The following is an 18,729-nucleotide window of genomic DNA, read 5'->3' on the forward strand; positions in this document are numbered from 1 at the left end:
AGATTTTTGATGCCGATTGGCCTACTGACTACATACAAAATGTCCCATAGGCTTCTCGCAGCCAAACTTAATTTTATTATTTTCTTAATTTTTATTCTTAATTTAACAATATTTATAGATTAATGATACTTGCTCTTATTAATTTCACCTGGTTGTCTGTAACCTGCTCCTTTTTTTTGATTTTTAAACTTTTTTAAACACACAAATTATTTATAATTTTGTATACTTATCAAGTATCAATAGTAATTACTAATTTCATAAATTTATCTTATCATTGTGAATCATGCCACAGCATAAAAAAACGCCGTGTGTCACTCGGGGACTGGGGCGGTTGCGCTATTGCATGCTATGCCTTCAAGCCACACCTCCGCCCGTCCCCGTGGGGAGCGTGAGGTTTTTTCGTTACGGAATTTCACGATTCGGTCCCCGCGCTCAAGGCGATAGAAGCTATGCAATAGCTTAAAAGTTCATGTTTTTGCTCAAAGAAAGGATGTTTCTGAATTGATACAACGAATCTTGACAACACAGCCCTTTACTAATATAAATCGATATTTCGAAAAACAGTTTATAACTATATGTATTAGGAGCCTGGGTCATTTATGTAGAAAATTATTGTGGAAAATAAACGATTTATTGATTTATTTCCAGCGAGAAAACATCGATATCGATATCGAGTGGCAGCAACAGTAGCGTGGAAGGTGATAAAACTGACGGTATCACAAGTAGCAAGGTCGCCAACACAAATACCTTCGATCATATCGAGAGGAACTCCATATTGAACGACCCCAGGGCTGGCAGGTGGGTTTATAAATTAAAGTTATTTTATATATTAAACTAGCTTTCCGCCCGCGGCTTCGCCCGCGCAGTCAAAGAAAAACCCGCATAGTTCCCGTTCCCGTGGAATTTCCGGGATAAAACCTATCCTATGTCCCGGGGTAAAAAGTAGCCTATGTCCTTTCTCGGGTATCAAAATATCTCTACACCAATTGGTTCAGTAGTTAGGCGTGATTGAGTGACAGACAGACAGACAGAGTTACTTTCGCATATAAATGCGAATATTATAAAATATGGATTATATTGAATCTACAGTCCTTTAAAGCTATGCAAAAAATCAAGTATTAACGCAAACAAAGATTTTATGCTACAAATTTTTCGACATTCGCAAGGGAATCAAAACCTTACAGGGTTCCGTGTACACAGAATCTTAAAATTTGTAAAAAGCAACATTTCTTGAAATTTGTAAAAAGCAACTTTTAAAGCAAAACAAAAACATATTAAAAAATATGTTCGGTTTTTTATTTTTATTTTTTCGAAAGTATATTGCTTCTGCCTTAATATAATATGAATTATATTAAATATTTCAGGGTAAAAGCACCTCGCCGTCGACCGCCGAGTCAAATAATAAGGGACGATTCGCCCGTCGCCATTGGACTTAGTAATGGACATGAGGGTAATTATTTTCTTTTATTAAATAATAAATAAATAAATAAAGTTAAGAATATAAGCGAATACAGAGATCTGTAGAAACTGTTTTCTGGGAACTGGTGGTAAATGTTAACTATGTTATGACGATTAAAAATGTGTAGAAGAAGTCCAATTGTATAAATACATGTTTGAGTTACCTGTTTTATTTTTGATAAAAATAAAATAATTAAGCAATTATAAGTGTAGTGTTTATCTGTAGTAAAAATCGCTGTTTAAATAATATGTACTGACAAAAACTTATTAATCTCTAAAACTATCCTTCCAGTGCCACTAGAGAAATCGGACAAACCGGCGGACAAATCGAGCGACAAATCGACGGATAAATCCTTAGACAGATCGGCGGATAAATCACACGACCGATCTTCGGATCGATCGCTAGATAGATCGGCGGATAAATCGCTAGACAGATCGTCGGATAAATCGTTGGATAAATCGGAGATCAAGCCACGTGCGCGCGAGTGGGAGAAACATAAAGCGCCGTGGATGGAGGAGCTTAAACTTAACCAAGCTAAAAAGGGCGGATTGGAAAGGCATCGACACACAAGTACAGATAGGTATGTTAAATTTATCTAAGTTGAAGAAAAAGTATAATTTAATACTGAAAAAAGAGCGTGTGTGCCGAGTACACGTGTCGGAAGTGAAACTTTTTTGGTAAGATTCAAAGATGCCAAATTCGTCGCCTTACGTAACGGTATTGCCATGAAGCCACGCCTGCAGAAGTTTCACTTCAAAAAACTTAAATTTCGCACTATCAAAACAATTTTTTTCTCTTTTTTTCTACCTATAAGAATCATGAATGAATGTAAATTATATTATCTAGAATACTGTAATTATATTAATGACTGATTATACAAGTCAATTGCAAACATATCTTCTTCTTCTATACAATATTAAGTGTATAATATTTAATGCAGTATTATCAATAAAATAAATATTAAAAAAAAGACGGGTTGCACTCCGGGAGTGCCGGCAGAAGTGCATGTTTGATATTTTGGAATGGTATCCGTCTTACGCGTGGAATATAAGGGCTAAAAAAAAAAATCCGTCTTACGCTTTTTCGCTCAGGCCACGTGTCCGCGAGCTTAAGATTTTATACCCAACGCCGCTAAAGAAGTTTTCACTTCAAAAATATTTTCTTTTCTAGGATCGTGGATTGCGGCGTAGAAGAGAAACGTTCGACGCACTCAATGGAAATGTCCAAAAGCACATCGTCAATTAGCAGCAGGATATCGGTCTTGGAGAGCCTGGAAACTAGCTTAGATGTGAGATATTTATTTGATTTATATAATTTTTAAGCTATTGCATAGCTTCTAACGCGGGCCTTGAGCGCGGGGACCGAATCGAGAAATTCCGTAACGAAAAAACCTCACGCTCCCCACTCCGACGGGCGGAGGTGTGGCTTGAAGGCAGCATGCAATAGCTTTACCGCGGCAGTCCCCGAGTGACACACGTCGTTTTTTTATGATACTCATCATAAGCCCACCGGTGGTAAATGTTTAAATATGTTATGACGATTCGAAAGTCAAAATGAATAAATCATCGTTTCACGTTCCCACTGCTGGGACACGGGTCTATTATCAGGGTACAGGCCGTAATCCACCTCCCTGGCCAAGTGGGGGTTGGCGAATGTCGAATTTTTGATTATTCGAAAATCGAGGTTAAGCAATGGTTGATGCGGTCATAAATTGGATGGGTCACCATTTTTTTACAGTTGTTGTTATGTACTGCAACAGTACGGAAATACGTACATATATAAACTATATGTACGGATATTTACCAACCGACTTCAAAAAAATTAGGACGTTCTCAACCCGATCCATTTTTTGTGTTAAAAAACATAATTATTTTGACTGTATTTTTGTTTCCAGAAGTCCCGAAACTCACTAGAGAAGAAGGATAGTCCACCGCCGGAGCTCCCCACGAGCAAACCACCACCACTCAATTCACCCACCGCAGCTGGTAACTATTTGTTATATTTATTTATTAATATTTAGGGAGAAAACTTACATATAAACTATTATTTTAAAAGTTTTTACCCGACTGCCAAAGAAGGAGGGTAATGTTTTTCGAGTGTATGTAAGTATGTATGTATGTCTTTTCCTTTGTGACCACCTGTAGCCTAAACGGCTTGATGGATTTTGATGTATGAGGTATCGTTAGATTTGTCTTGATTACGGGAGTGTCATAGGATACATTTTATCCTAAAAGTCCCACGGGATAAAGACATAATAATATTTTTTCTAAATTTCCCTTTAAAAAAATATGTATGCGGTATCATTAGATTCATTTCAATCACGGGAGTAATTAATATAGGATACGTTTTTTCTCAAAATTCCCACGGGAACATGTTAATTCTGCGTCAACGCAAAGCAACTCATGCGTTAGCAAGCAAAAAGATAGGGCGTGGCCTGGCATGCGGCGCGCGGCGCGGTGCGGTTATGTTGCGGAGTAACATCACTCGTAATCTAAAGCCAAATGTCGTCGAAATAATTTAAAATGGTACTGACATATACATAGTCTTCTACATCTACAACATTTTCGTTAAATAAAAACAGCTAAAAAGTTATAAATAAAAAAATTATTATTAAAAAAACAAAATACCCGACTGCACACTAAAAAAAGAGTAAAACAAGCCCCACAATAATATTGATCAATCAAATGCTAAAAACTAATTATGTAATACCGTTTAAACAATACCTATATTAAAATACACTACAATATGTGTTCGTAATCGATAGTTAAATAAACAGAAACTTATTTTGAATACAAATTTACTGAATATAATTATTTATAAATGTTGATGGAAAGCATCGCAGGCGGGGACCACCTTGACCGCCACCAACGAAAATTCTGCTAAATGGTGCACAACCGAAATGACTATAAATAAGCCTCTGTTGGTCCCCGCCTGCGATGCTTTCCATCAACATTTATAAATTATATTCAGTAAATTTGTATTCAAAATAAGTTTCTGTTTATTTAACTATCGATTACGAACACATATTGTAGTGTATTTTAATATAGGTATTGTTTAAACGGTATTACACTTAGATTACAAAATAAAAGACAGATGGAGCGTTGCCGAACTAAACCGAATAATTTATCGTCATTTTCAATAAAGCTATGTGTGCTGTCATTTCGCCGCTGCACTGTACGTACACGGTGCTTCTGTGTGCGTGTAATGTTGCCAGATATTGAAAATTTCCCAAATTTTTCCCCGACTACGGAAAAAAGAGGGTTATGTTTTTCGAGTTCATGGATGTATGTATAATATTTCTTTGACACGCCCTGCAGTATAAACCGTTGGACCGATTTTGAGTTGTGAGGTTTCATTGCAATGATCTGAATTATTATGTTAGTGGCGGTAGTGACGTAGGCTATATACATAAATGAGAAGTCAAGTTTTAATTTTTATTTAAATTCTTTTATTACATAAAGTACCTGCCTACTAAAGTTATATATGGACAAAATAATTGTATTCAATTTTTTATTAAATAAATTACATAAAAAAGTTTCAATATTAACTATAATAATTATATTATTTTTTATTTTTCATAATATATGAATACGAATAGCGGTAGTTTTTAGTCGAGAATACGGGACATTTTATTTTCATCATATCCATCATGGAGTTCACATAAATTAAATCGCTAGCGAAAACGACTATGACGTTTTTAAGCTTTATAAAAGTAACAAAATAATATATTATGCTTATTAAAATAATCTAATAATTATCATGAACCTTTAGTGCACTGTACAAATAATCACATCACGATCGAAAAATCCAACAGCATTACCCTGAAGATCTTTTAACCATTTTACCGTTTTACCAATAAAAATGGCAAATTCATTTTCAAAATACTGGCAACATACGTTGAAGTTTTGTTTTCCTTCATATCTGTAAAATTATTATTCGTATTAAAGAAATAAATCAGCCAAATAATCTACAGAAAACCTGTGAAACGATGTTTTATCTTTTTTTTTGTTTTCGGGAACAAATTTTACAGCGTTTTATTATCACAAGACGGCATTTTTTTACTAAAATTGCAAACCCTTTTTGACGTATTGCATGACACTATATGCGCTATAGCACTGGTGCAGCGACGTATTTGTTTTTGATTTCGTATTTTCTTTGACAAGGGCGACGGGCGGTTGTCATGCTCCATCTGTACTTTATTTTGTAATCTAAGGTATTACATAATTAGTTTTTAGCATTTGATTGATCAATATTATTGTGGGGCTTGTTTTACTCTTTTTTTAGTGTGCAGTCGGGTATTTTGTTTTTTTAATAATAATTTTTTTATTCAATAAAGATTTTTTCTATTTTCTATTTATAGTTAGTACATTGATATTTAGACAGACGATACGACGGCCAGTTATAAGATATTTGTAACTGAACTCTGAAGTACTAACCAACTAGTACAAATTTTTTTTGAGAATGTGATTAAAAATATTAGTTTGTTTATGTAAGTTTTTTTTTTTATAAAAAGAAAAAAAAATAATAACACATTCTAAATGAGTTGTAAAAAAATTATATTGCTATTCGCTTTTTAGAATTACAATATATATACATAATATCCTTGATACCAACATATTTTTATTCCATTTACATCAATAATCTAAAGAAACATTATTTATAAGCGTAATTAATTTCAGGCCGAACATTAACAACAATGCTCGATGACATAAAGAAGATAGCGCCCCTTGCGCCTGCGAGATTAGACCTCGAGAAATCACCGGAAAAACTCGAAAGAACGGAGAAACTCGATAGAACGGAGAAACTAGAGAGAGTAGAGAAACTAGAGAGAGTAGAGAAGTCGGAGAGAGTGGAGAAACAAGAGCGAGAGAGAACGGAGAAGATAGAGTCGATAAGTGCGTTCTCGTGTGAGGAGATTAGTGACAGTTCGCTGGACAGGAGTAGAGAGGCGCTGATTGCGCAGCTTAATAATAGAGTGAGTTTTATCCTTTTTAATATGTATTAATTTAATATTGCATGGAAATAAACATCATCATCCTAATTATTATAAACTAGCTTCCGCCCGCGACTCCGTCCGCGCGGAAAAATTAAGAAAAATTACGATTTATTTTTTTTCTACGTATTTTTCCGGGATAAAAAGTATCCTATTTTATGCCCAGGATAATAAGGTATAATTATACCAAGTTTCATCGAAATCGAACCGTTAGTTTTCAAGTGATGCCTGAACATACAGACAGACAGACAGACAGACAGACAAAAATTTTTTTAATCACATATTTGGGCTTGGTATCGATCCAGTAACACCCCCTGCTATTTATTTTTTCAATATTTTCAATGTACAGAATTGACCCTTCTACAGATTTATTATATGTATAGAATAGACTAGCGGTCCGCCCCGGCTTCGCCCGTGGTACATATATCGCAATAAAAAGTAGCCTATGTCCTTTCTCGGGTATCAAAATATCTCCATACCAAATTTCATGCAAATTGGTTCAGTAGTTTAGGCGTGATTGAGTAACAGACAGACAGACAGACAGAGTTACTTTCGCATTTATAATATTAGTATGGATTACACAAAGGTAAAAAAAAAATGCTTACATCTAAACTTCAAACTAATCTATGTACATATTATAATAAATCTGTAGAAGGGTCAATTCTGTACATTGAAAATATTGAAAAAATAAATAGCACCCCTGCCCTTTTTTTGTAGGTAATTACTTAGGTATTTTTTTCAATACTGACCTTATATTTTATGATATTATCAATTCACAATAAACCACCTATGTAATAGCAGTGTAGGTATTTTTTTGGTTACCTAATCGTGTTGAAAATGTTAGATGATTTATGAATTTATTACTGACTAGCGGTCCGCTCCGGCTTCGCCCGTGGTACATATTTCGCAATAAAAAGTAGCCTATGTTCTTTCTCAGGGTCTAAACTCTAAATAATTGTCTGTGCCAAATTTCATCAAAATCGGTCCAGTAGTTTATGAGCCTATTCATTACAATCAATCAAACAAACAAACAAACAAAGTTTTCCTCTTTATAATATTACCTAGTGTAGATATGTATATAACATCCAAAAACTTTAAGTATCATCCAGCCTAAGCAGTAAGCATCCAGCATTATAATATTCACTAGCTGGTGCGTTGTGCGCGGGCTGCAAGCAGCCCGCGAGCCCCTTTTGCCCCTGGGTTGAAGCAATAGGGCAGTCATTAGAAAATGTGTTAGAATTCCCAGTCCATTTGTAATTTTCTGCTAACAGCGATTCCACAGTCAATCGGAAGTGCTTATAAATTCCCAATTCAAATATTTTCTATTCTGGAATGCTGTCGACCTTCGAAGGTGCGTTGTCCCCTTTTGCCCCTGGGTTGAAGCAATAGGGCAGTCATTAGAAAATGTGTTAGAATTCCCAGTCCATTTGTAATTTTCTGCTAACAGCGATTCCACAGTCAATCGGAAGTGCTTATAAATTCCCAATTCAAATATTTTCTATTCTGGAATGCTGTCGACCTTCGAAGGTGCGTTGTGCGCGGGCTGCAAGCAGCCCGCGAGCCCCTTTTGCCCCTGGGTTGAAGCAATAGGGCAGTCATTTGAAAATAAATTCGAATTTTCTGTCCATTTGTTACATCTGCTAACAGCGATTCTACAGTCAGTCGGAAGTGCTTATAAATTCCCAATTCAAATATTTTCTATTCTGGAATGCTGTCGACCTTCGAAGGTGCGTTGTGCGCGGGCTGCAAGCAGCCCGCGAGCCCCTTTTGCCCCTGGGTTGAAGCAATAGGGCAGTCATTTGAAAATAAATTCGAATTTTCTGTCCATTTGTTACATCTGCTAACAGCGATTCTACAGTCAGTCGGTAATGCTTATAAATTCCCCATTCAAGTATTTTCCACTCCGGGAGGCTGTCCACCTTCGAGGGAGCGTAGTGCGCGGGCTGCAAGCAGCCCGCGAAGCATCCCAGGGCAGAAATCTTCAGTCATTTGAAAATGCATTAAAATTCCCCGTCAATTTGCTATTATCTGCAAACAGCGATTCCACAGTCAATCGGAAGTGCTTATAAATTTCAAATTCAAATATTTTCTATTCCGGGGGTCGGTTCACCTTCGAGGGTGCGTGGTGCGCGAGCTGCAAGCAGCTCGCGGCTCATCCCAGGGCAGAAATCTTCAGTCATTTGAAAATGCATTCGAATTTCCTTTCCATTTGTAACATCTGCTAACAGCGATTCTACAGTCAGTCGAAACTGCTTATAAATTACTTATATTCAAATATTGTTAAATTTTTTAAACGTCTTATCGATAGCGGGCAGTGACTTTTCATAATAAACTCAAGAGTTAACCTAACACGCTACCTATTTGAATATTTAGGCCGGCCGCTGCCGCGACTCGCTCGCTTCGCTCGCTTGGCTCGTGCGATAGGTAGTTCAATAGTTAACCTAACATGCTCGTCGCTTCGCTCCTCGCTACCTATTTGAATATTTAGGCCGGCCGCTGTCGTGACTCGCTCGCTTCGCTCGCATGGCTCGTGTGGTAGTTCAAAAGTTAACCTTACACGCTCGTCGCTTCGCTCCTCGCTACCTAAACTGCTTATAAATTACTTATTCAAATATTGGTAAAATTTTTGAAACGTCTTATCGATAGCGGGCAGTGACTTTTCATAATAAACTGTTCAAGAGTTAACCTAACACGCTCGTCGCTTCGCTCCTCGCTACCTATTTGAATATTTAGGCCGGCCGTTGACGCGACTCGCTCGCTTCGCTCGCTTGGCTCGTGCGGTAAGTAGTTCAAAAGTTAACCTAACACGCTCGTCGCTTCGCTCCTCGCTACCTATTTGAATATTTATGCCGGCCGCTGCCGTGACTCGCTCGCTTCGCTCGCTTGGCTCGTGCGGTAGGTAGTTCAAAAGTTAATAAATATTTTCTACTCCGAGAGGCTGTCAATCCTCGAAGTTGCGCGGTGCGCTGGCAGCAAGCAGCCCGCGGTGCCGTCTTTTGCCGATGCTATTCAATTACCCTTCCTACTATGGAAATTTCCATACAAAATTTTCGAAAAAAAAAATTTCGCTTTTTAGCAAAAATTTTTATGTGCCTGGAAGCGGACCAAGTTTTTGAACATTTTTTACTTCGGCAACCCCGACCTAAGTGCCACCAGTTCAGAGAGCCGTTGAATTTCGTGATGTATGGAAAATGGAAACCGGGGGTCGGAGAGATATTCTGAGTAAGCAGTTTTGTAAATCTGGCTGATTAGAGCACAGAAGTCAATTTTCAGACTTATCGTGAAGTAACCGGCGCCACCATCTTGCTTTGAAAAATTGGCCATTTTTGAAAAAAAAATGGCGTCCAATTTGAAATTTCTCGATTGCCCTGGGAGCGCCCCATCTTCCTGATCAATTTTTAGTTCTACACCCCCCGGCTATCTAGTGCCGTTTCGGAGAGCCGTCGAATTTTGCGTTGTATGAAACTCGGAAACCAGCGGTGGAAACTCGATTATGAGTATGCCAACTTAATGTGCGGCTCGATTAAAGCCCCTGTGCCAAGTTTCAGCGCGATCGGACCAGCGATGGCCGTTTTAGAATTTGTATGGCGGCGGCCATTTTTTCCGCCATTTTGAATTTTTTTCACTATCTGTGGTAATTGCTCGAGGTCTACTACAAGTTTAGTTTGAGCACCCCAGATGCAGCTGCTACCGTTTGCGCGGGCCGTTGACCGTCTTCGCGAGATGTGGGAAAGTTTAAGATTTCGGATTTTTCTGGATATCCTGGGAGCTGGGCGAGTACGAATGCGTCATTGGTGTATTTCTCCATTGCACCACCTCGGCTAAATTTACGTTTTTATGTTTGCGCCAAAAATGGAAAAATTCCAAAATCGAGCGTCCCACTATGGCTCCCTGGTAGCGTCCCAGGGTGGTGATCATTTTTAGTTCCGACACCCCCCACCCAACTCGCACCGTTTCCGCGGGCCGTTGGATTTTCCAATGTATGAAAGTCGAAAACGGGGGCCCGGAGCCACTCGAACGGGGCACCGATCGATTCGCCGGCTCGAATAGAGCACGTGTGCCAAATTTGAGACGTAAGGATTCATAAACGGCGATTTTGGCAAAGTACGGCGGCCATCTTGTTTTCGCGAAAATCCCCATTTTTTCACCACCCCTGGTAATCGCCACCAGTTCCGAGCATTTTTTGTTCAGACACCCCCCCTCCAGGTGGCACCGTTTTTGCGCACCTCCAGGGGTCCACTTGGTATTCGAAGATGATCAAGATCGCTATATTTTTCCTCTGGTCGATCGGAGCACCTCTACACGATCACGTCGAAATCCCCCCAACTTTCCACGTAGTTTCCGAGAAAACCGATGTCAGTCAGTGAGTCAGTGAGTGGTAGTGTAGCTTTATATATATATGATACATTTTCAATATTTTGTGTGAAAAATTACTTCATAATTATTTATTTTATCAAAATAATTATGAAGTAATTTTTAATATTAAGTCAACTGAAGCTAAACTTTACGGTTAACTTTTTTTTTTCATGAATAACATAGACGAGGTTATCTACATAAAATGTTAGAGATTTAAGTTTCATTTCCAAATTCAAACATTTTCATTTTTCATCAGACAGGACATTTCATAATATTATGTTGTTAAACAACTTCCAAACTTTGCCAATAGATGTCGCTACAGTGGATTTATACAATTCAGACTCGTGCTATCGTTATTTTTTCCCAATACCATATAATATTTCGCTAACCTAGCTGCCATTGACAAACAGACAGATTAATAATACTAGCTTCGCCCGCGGCTTCATTTTGCGTATTTTTGAAGCCTAATACCCCGGGTCATCCGGGTAAGTTAGGCATAATAATAAATTACTAAACTAGGAAAAAGACGTGTGTTACTCGGGGTCCGGGGACTGCCGCGGTAAAGCTATTGCATGCTATGCCTTCAAGCCACACCTCCGCCCGTCGGAGTGGGGAGCGTGAGGTTTTTCGTTATGGAATTTCTGGATTCGCTCCCCGCGCTCAAGGCCCGCGTTAGAAGCTATGTAATATCTTAAAAAAAGAGTGAGTGTGCAGAGCCACACGTGTCAGAAGTGAAACTTCTTTGGCAAGGTACAAACATCGCCGCCTTATTCCATGACCTTACGGTATTGCCTTGACGCGACCTTAAATTTTACATTCAACTCGCCTTAAGAAGTTTCACTTCAAAACAAACTAAAAAATACAAAGATATAATAAAAATATCCACATTGTTACAGATAACAAACCTAGAGAAGCTATTGGAAGTACAAAACGCAAAGTTCACGGCGGCCATCGAAGATTTGAACGTTAGATTAAAAGCCGAAGAGGGAAAGAGACAAACGCTGCAGAGCGAGATGGAGAAACTGGCGCATTGCGTCACACAAGTATAGATTTTTTTATTTAAATATATTAATTTTAATATAAACGGGTTTGGGTACTTTTGTATGGGCTAGGGACGTCGGGCTTTCGCGGCCAGCGATGAAACTTGGATATTTTAAAAGAGCAATATATAAGCGTTCATATAGAATTTTGATTAGAATTCTCAAATAAATAAAGGAGAAACCTAAAAAATCATAAAAATCGTATAATAAATCATCTAGATTCTATGTAAATGGATACAAAACTAAATATCTCTGTTCCTAAGACGTTTCGAGATTTATGTCGATAATAACTTTAGCTCACAATAAATTGTTCTTTTAAAATATCCAAGTTTCATCGACTGGCCGCGAATGTTCATCACGACGCCAACTTTACCCAAATCCCTTTCATGTATAAAGATATAGGGCGTATTATGCCGAAGTTCACAATTATTGTCATGTATACATTCCATTTTGTTTTATTGTAAATGAAAATCGCATTTTATGTTTGTACCGCTATGTGCATTTCTCGGTTATGTCTAGTCTGTTTTAGAAACGAAATTTTTCATGTATGGTTGATATTTTTGGTGTAGAAAATGGATTGAGTATATGTGTTGATGAAATATTTTTGAACAAAGAAAGGTTGTTATTTAAGGCTGGTTGCAGAGCTTGACCGACCGTCAGTGCGTACGTCAGTCGCGCTTGTCATATGTATGGAAATTCATAAAACCATCATAGCTAGACCGACTATACGCACGCGTATTGTCATGCGCATTAGTGTCATATTAATACACATTGTTGATGCGTATCGTCAGGACCGACGGTACGCACTGACGGTCGGTCAAGCTCTGCAACCAGCCTAAAAGTTTTATTTTAAGTTGATCATTACTTAACTTATACATTTTTCTTGCATCTGCTCCATTAGGGGACATACAGCAAAAGATTTGGTCCTTCGAAAAAGTACATAACAACTTTATTATATATTAATTAATTCTGTATATTTAATCTCGATATTTTTAGTACATATTTAACTATGCTTATATTTTTATTACAATAAGCATTTATTGAATTTTGCAAATACGCAATCCATTTTCTATGACCCGTAATTATAAATTTACTAAACGCGTATCGTTTCAGCAACAATACAAATTGAAAGCATAATATTATAACTATCTCTTTCTTTCTCAAAGAAACTACATTGGTTAGAGCGAGAAGGGTGTTTGTCTATCTTATTTAAAATACGATTTTTTGGGAAAGAATGGGTAAGTTATTGAAAATTCACCCTTATGTTCTTGTTTAAAAGGATATAATTTGCTTGTTGCATTTCGTATACGCATTTCAATACTATTTTGAGAATAAATATGAATTTAAATCTTCTTGATCGTCAATATATTTGAGACACCAGCAATTATTTATTTAGCGAAGGAAAATTATGAATGAATGTAAATTCTAAATAACTATAATATTAATTGAAAAACTATAAAAAGTCAATTAGTATTACGTTTTTTTTTTCTACAATATTCGCATTTATTTTCATAGATAGTACAAAATATTAAGAGCTAGCGCAAAATTGCAACTTTTGTCTCCGCAACTATTTTGTCTCTCCCATCAACACTATGGGCTTGTAATATGAAAGTTTCCATAGAGTTGATGGGAGAGACAAAATAGTTGCGGAGATAAAAGTTGCTCTTGCGCGCTAGCTCGAAAGGTGTCTCAGTTTTTGATAACATTTTTTAGTTACGATAGTTTTCAAATTACAGTACTGAAACATTATGTAATATAAAAAGTACAGTAACAGTGCCATTGGTGACTTCGAAAAGAGATAAAAAACATTCTACAATATTTATTAAGTTTTTTATAAGTCGAACGGCTTTTAAGTTATTTTTTTGACGCTTTTTTTTATTTAACTGGGCGCTAATGTAATGTACTTAATGCTAATATAATATGTGTATATAAAATATGTCTTTTTAAAAAGATATACTGTGCTCTATATTTCTTTTGATGGAGTTGCAACAATTTTTTTTTGATAGTTGACGGTCTCTGAGAAATTTTATTCTGGTTGTGTATGAACTGCTTTATTGATGGGGTTATTAAAAAAAAAAAACAACTATACAGGGTTACTTTTAAAACACCAGCAACCTCGCAGGACGAGATAGCTAATATCATAAGTAACAACATTTGTTCTACGACTTTTGGCATAACGCAATAAATATTTTTAAATGATTTTTTAAGCTTTTATTGTACTCTCGTAACATTTGTAAGTCTATGTTCTATTCATTATCGGATGGACGACGCGACTCCCCCTTCCCCCTCTCGTTCGCTTCTTGTTTACGTAATTTATGTGATGCGCGTAGAGTTTATAATATTCAGATAGAAAATGAAATGAATATTTATTTTTGTATGAAAATAAAATCTAACAAATTATCAAAAGTCGTAGAACAAATGTGAACTTATGATGTTAGCTATCTTGTCCTGCGAGGTTGCTGGTGTTTTACAAGTAACCCTGTATATTTTATATATACGTCCTATAGTATAATATATCCTATAGTACGTCAATAGACGACTGTCAATTCTTGGTAGATATTGGCCTATAACAACCCATTTTAATATAAAATTATATGAAATAATAGTTTTTTTGGCCTAATTCGTGTAATAGTTTGAAATTTTTTAGATCGAATAAAGAGTAATGTTAGTGGAGCTGAAAGTAGCTGGTTTGTGCTCGAAATAATATAATATGAGTGAAAAATTAGAATTAACATGATAAGAAATAGTTTTAGTTTTCTTAATTCAGTAGATTTTTTTAATGTATTAAAGTGATGTGTATATTTGAATTTATTTCTATAAATTATATTTATATCAGTACTAGCTGTTCCGGCAAACGTTGTTCTGCCACTCTTATCATTTAGCGTTATGAAAAATAGATGTAAGCCGATTCTCAGACCTACCCGATATGCACACAAAATTTCATGAGAATCGGTCCAGCCGTTTTGGAGGAGTATGGTAACTAACATTGTGACATTTGTGATATTGTGTTATATATATTCGATGAGAATTCGTAATTATCTTGCAAGTGTAATCGTAATATTTTAACAATTAGATATTTTATTTCCCCATAATACTATAAACATGTATTATTGTGTTCATTCGGGATTCCATATTAGACAAAAGAAGAAAAATAATATCCTAAGTATTGAAAAAGTACCTTTTTAAAATGCATTAAGTAATGAATTAGTTTTTCTAATAATATTTCTTTCTTTTTTTTCTCATATTGATGTTAAAATGAAAATTTTTTCCTTATTTCTTAATTGATGTCAAAATGATTGTACTTATCCTACTCATATTATACTATTTTGAGCACGGTAAATGTAACGATGGCTTCTAGCGGTTAAACATAATTGTTGTAATAGATTCGATTGTAAAGTTAGTTAAATATATTCTATTATATACGCTATAACACATTTATATAATATTTTAATAATCTTCACGGTTTTTTTTATTAAGTAAAATGTAATTTTGTGATAATACGCTGTATGTAAGCCTTACATTTTGTACATAGTTCGATTGATATTTAAAATATGTGCCATTCCAATGGAGAAACGGCTTGAACCTACGTTTTAGGCTAACACTGGCTTTTTCTAACTTCTAGGTTTAGAGTTAGATAAATTATTATTATAGCCTTAGTACATTGGAGGTTGGATCTAGCTTTCCTATAAAAAGTACTAGGTTTATATATTGTGATCATCATTTATAATTTTTTATGATATCATTAAAAGTTCAAAAGAAAAAATTAAATGTATCGTATTTGGCAAATTTATTTTACACTAGTTGCATTGTTTATGAGCATGCATCTTTAAAACTTTAGTTGGTGTTAAAACTTTTCTCGTAACCCTTTTATATTACGCAAGGGAATTTCTGAACTCTTTTACTAGAGGTCTTTGTTAAAACTATATCATTTGATAAAAATGAAAGAAAGAAAACACATTTCTTTTTCTATAGACAGACGAACACAAAAAAAACCACAGAAGAAGAAAGAAAAATAATTAATCAATGTAATATTGTGTCCCACAGTACCGCAGAAAAGGTACTATGTATTTAGATTTTCATTATTTCTTTTCTCACGTCATATTTTTACAGCAAAGTTAGATCCAATCTCCGCAAACACTGGAGCCTATCTAGCTTTAACCGGTTATTACCAGTACGTGTGACGTCACGTGCTGGGCGTATGAATTTGTGATGATTTCCTTTTGTGATTCGCACATTCCGTGTTATACAAAATGTTTGTACAAATAATATATTTATTGGTACATGACCAAAGCTGTATTTGAATTTTACGCCATATTAAATTCATAGTTGAATTGTGTATGCGTTGAACGGTGTACCTTCGTACTACATATCCATAATAATTGTTTTATATTTAAATTTATTTACCCATTTCTATTATGTCGTACCGATATCCTGTTGGGCGTGACGGACAACGCTTTTGCGTGTTTTTACTAATAAAATATTCCTAGATTAACTAGACACGATAAATATGTCGTTACGATATAGTAGAAACAATCTTATGTGGTTGTAAGTTATGAGAAATAAAAATATATTGATTGTATCGTCTAATATGTTCAATAGTTATTTATATTTCTAACTATATCGCTCAAATCGTTTTGTGAAATTATTCATTTGATACGTATAGAAACTATGTTTATTTTTTATGTAACAAGAATTAATATTGTTAATTTAGTGGTAATGAGAAATATTGTGAAGGCATGTGAATTAATTTGAATGTAACACTATTTCAGTTGTTATCGATTATTGTAAGTATGAAATAAATAAATTTTTAATGAAAGCACTGAAAATGTATTTTATTTGGTACCTCCCAATGACAAATACTAGTAGACGCGGCATACGCCAACATCATTGCACTAAAAAACAGCGTAATTAATACATACCTACTTACTAACGCATTATCACCAATACAGTTGTTCTCTCTTTCACTCTCACGCACGAGACATAATACATGTCTCACTCATGTACTTCGTAATAACAACTGCCGATTAAAATACAAAAAGAACGTCCAGCCACGACGCTGAATGGTGCGTGACTAAGTGAAACTCGGGCACTTAGCTGAGTTTTTTCTTGCCAAAATAGAGAGCGGGTAACGTATCTAGCTCTTTTATATATCATAGGTACCTCCCTGATTAATTTTTTGCGAATACATGCAAAGTATAATAAAGTCTAATTCGGCTGCAAAACACATTTTCTCTCGCACATATACGCTGCCTAAGTACGCTGCCTTTCTAAAAATGACTTTAGATAACTCAAATCGTTTTATTGCAAAATCTTGCTAACTAGTTATCCTGCCAAATATAAGGAAATGAGCGGTTTAAATTCGGAACACTAAGAATTTCCTTCGACCATGGCGGCGAAAAGCTAGTATGTATATGTTTTAAAAAAGAACCGCCAAATGCAAATTTTAACTAATTATGGACAAACAACTGCAGCAGACTAGGCAGTTCAGATGTTACAGAAATTTCCCTATATTTTTTTTTTCTAGCTGTATTCCGCAGTTTTACCCGCAGTGCTCCACTCCTGTCCTGTTGGTCTTAGCGAAATGATATAATATAGCCTTCCTCGATAAATGGGCTATCTAACACCGAAAGATTTTTTAAATCGGACCAGTTGTTCCCGAGATTAGCGTGTTCAAACAAACAAACTCTTCAGCTTTATAATATGAAGTATCAATAAAATTATTCCTTCAATTATTACACTGTTTTATTTGTACTACGGCATTAACTAGTTGAAGAAACCTATCAAGTTCTTTGACTATGAAACTAATTGCTTCATGAACTTCGTTATTCGTAACTTCGTTATTCCTACCTATGTAGTGTTAATTATTATTATTATTATCAAAGCTAGTATGTATGCATTCATTGTTTCTCTAGTACTATGTGTAATTTTTTTTCACACCAATAGCAATTCAGGGTTCCATACCCAAAGCACAGAACCTTTCCCAAAGAGTAAAACGGTTCCTTATTACAGACTAGAGATGTTTTAATAAACCGAAACAGATCTTAGGCTTGGTTGCACCATGTTTTAGTTATAGTTACGTTAAAGGTCAAATTTCACAATAACAGACGGTGCCTGCGAAATCATTTCATCATTTTTAGCATTGTCGTTATCAAAATCTCAAGTCAAATTACTTACATCTCATTTTGTATTTGACGCCTCTGACAGTTGTTTAACAATAGCTTTAACCGGTGAAACACGTGGTTAGAGAGTGTTAAAAATAAGACGTCTTTTATAAAATTGTCAAATGGTTCAAATCATATTTCCCTAACCGTTAGTTTAACATGTTTGATATTGCTTTTTTTAATGCTAAAATAACATGGTGCAACCCAGCCTCAGTGTATAAAGTTGTCAACAGTGTATATTAGGAATTAGGAAGGTCAATAGTGTATATGGAAGTGGAATGACATCAGAAAAAAAAAACAAGATTTATCAGAAATATTTTTAATTGAGCAAACAATATGTTTGTGACTATTTAATTCAGTTTTTTAATTATAAAAATAATGTTGAACAAAAACAATCTGAAATGCTTTGACAGTAACAAATTTATTTTATTATTTTGTATTAACAAAATAAGGTTACAGTCTATTCTTTAACAAATATAAGAATTAGGTCTATCAGAATCTGATGGCATATTTATATTAAAAAAAAATTTTCGCGTGGCAACTTTATTTGACAACTATCAAATTGGTTGTCAAATTATTCGTCTTCTTCGCAGTTGATGAATAATTTTTAGATTTTGCCTAAAAAATCTTCAAAAATGTCGAAAAAGCCGCTGCGATCACTTATCACAAGAGGTGTTGTTTACAATGTGTTTATAATAAGCAGTATCAAGATCGTTCAGT

At 35.4% G+C, this 18,729-nt stretch overlaps 1 protein-coding gene across 1 annotated transcript in view; it reads left to right on the forward strand.

Annotated features, from left to right (window-relative positions):
* LOC123693291 (CD2-associated protein-like) overlaps window positions 1-12,539 on the forward strand; it is a 32,769-nt gene extending 20,230 nt beyond the window's left edge. Inside the window, exons 9-15 of the mRNA XM_045638307.1 lie at window positions 649-798; window positions 1,365-1,450; window positions 1,751-2,039; window positions 2,630-2,747; window positions 3,354-3,444; window positions 6,139-6,434; window positions 11,705-12,539. Of these exons, the coding sequence (XP_045494263.1) occupies window positions 649-798; window positions 1,365-1,450; window positions 1,751-2,039; window positions 2,630-2,747; window positions 3,354-3,444; window positions 6,139-6,434; window positions 11,705-11,857 (1,183 nt within the window). The 3' untranslated portion in view covers window positions 11,858-12,539. The remainder of the gene's footprint in view (window positions 1-648; window positions 799-1,364; window positions 1,451-1,750; window positions 2,040-2,629; window positions 2,748-3,353; window positions 3,445-6,138; window positions 6,435-11,704) is intronic.
* The last annotated feature ends 6,190 nt before the right edge of the window (window positions 12,540-18,729 follow it).

The sequence above is a fragment of the Colias croceus genome, chromosome 7, assembly GCF_905220415.1.
Source record: "Colias croceus chromosome 7, ilColCroc2.1".
Taxonomy (NCBI): Eukaryota; Metazoa; Arthropoda; class Insecta; order Lepidoptera; family Pieridae; genus Colias; species Colias croceus.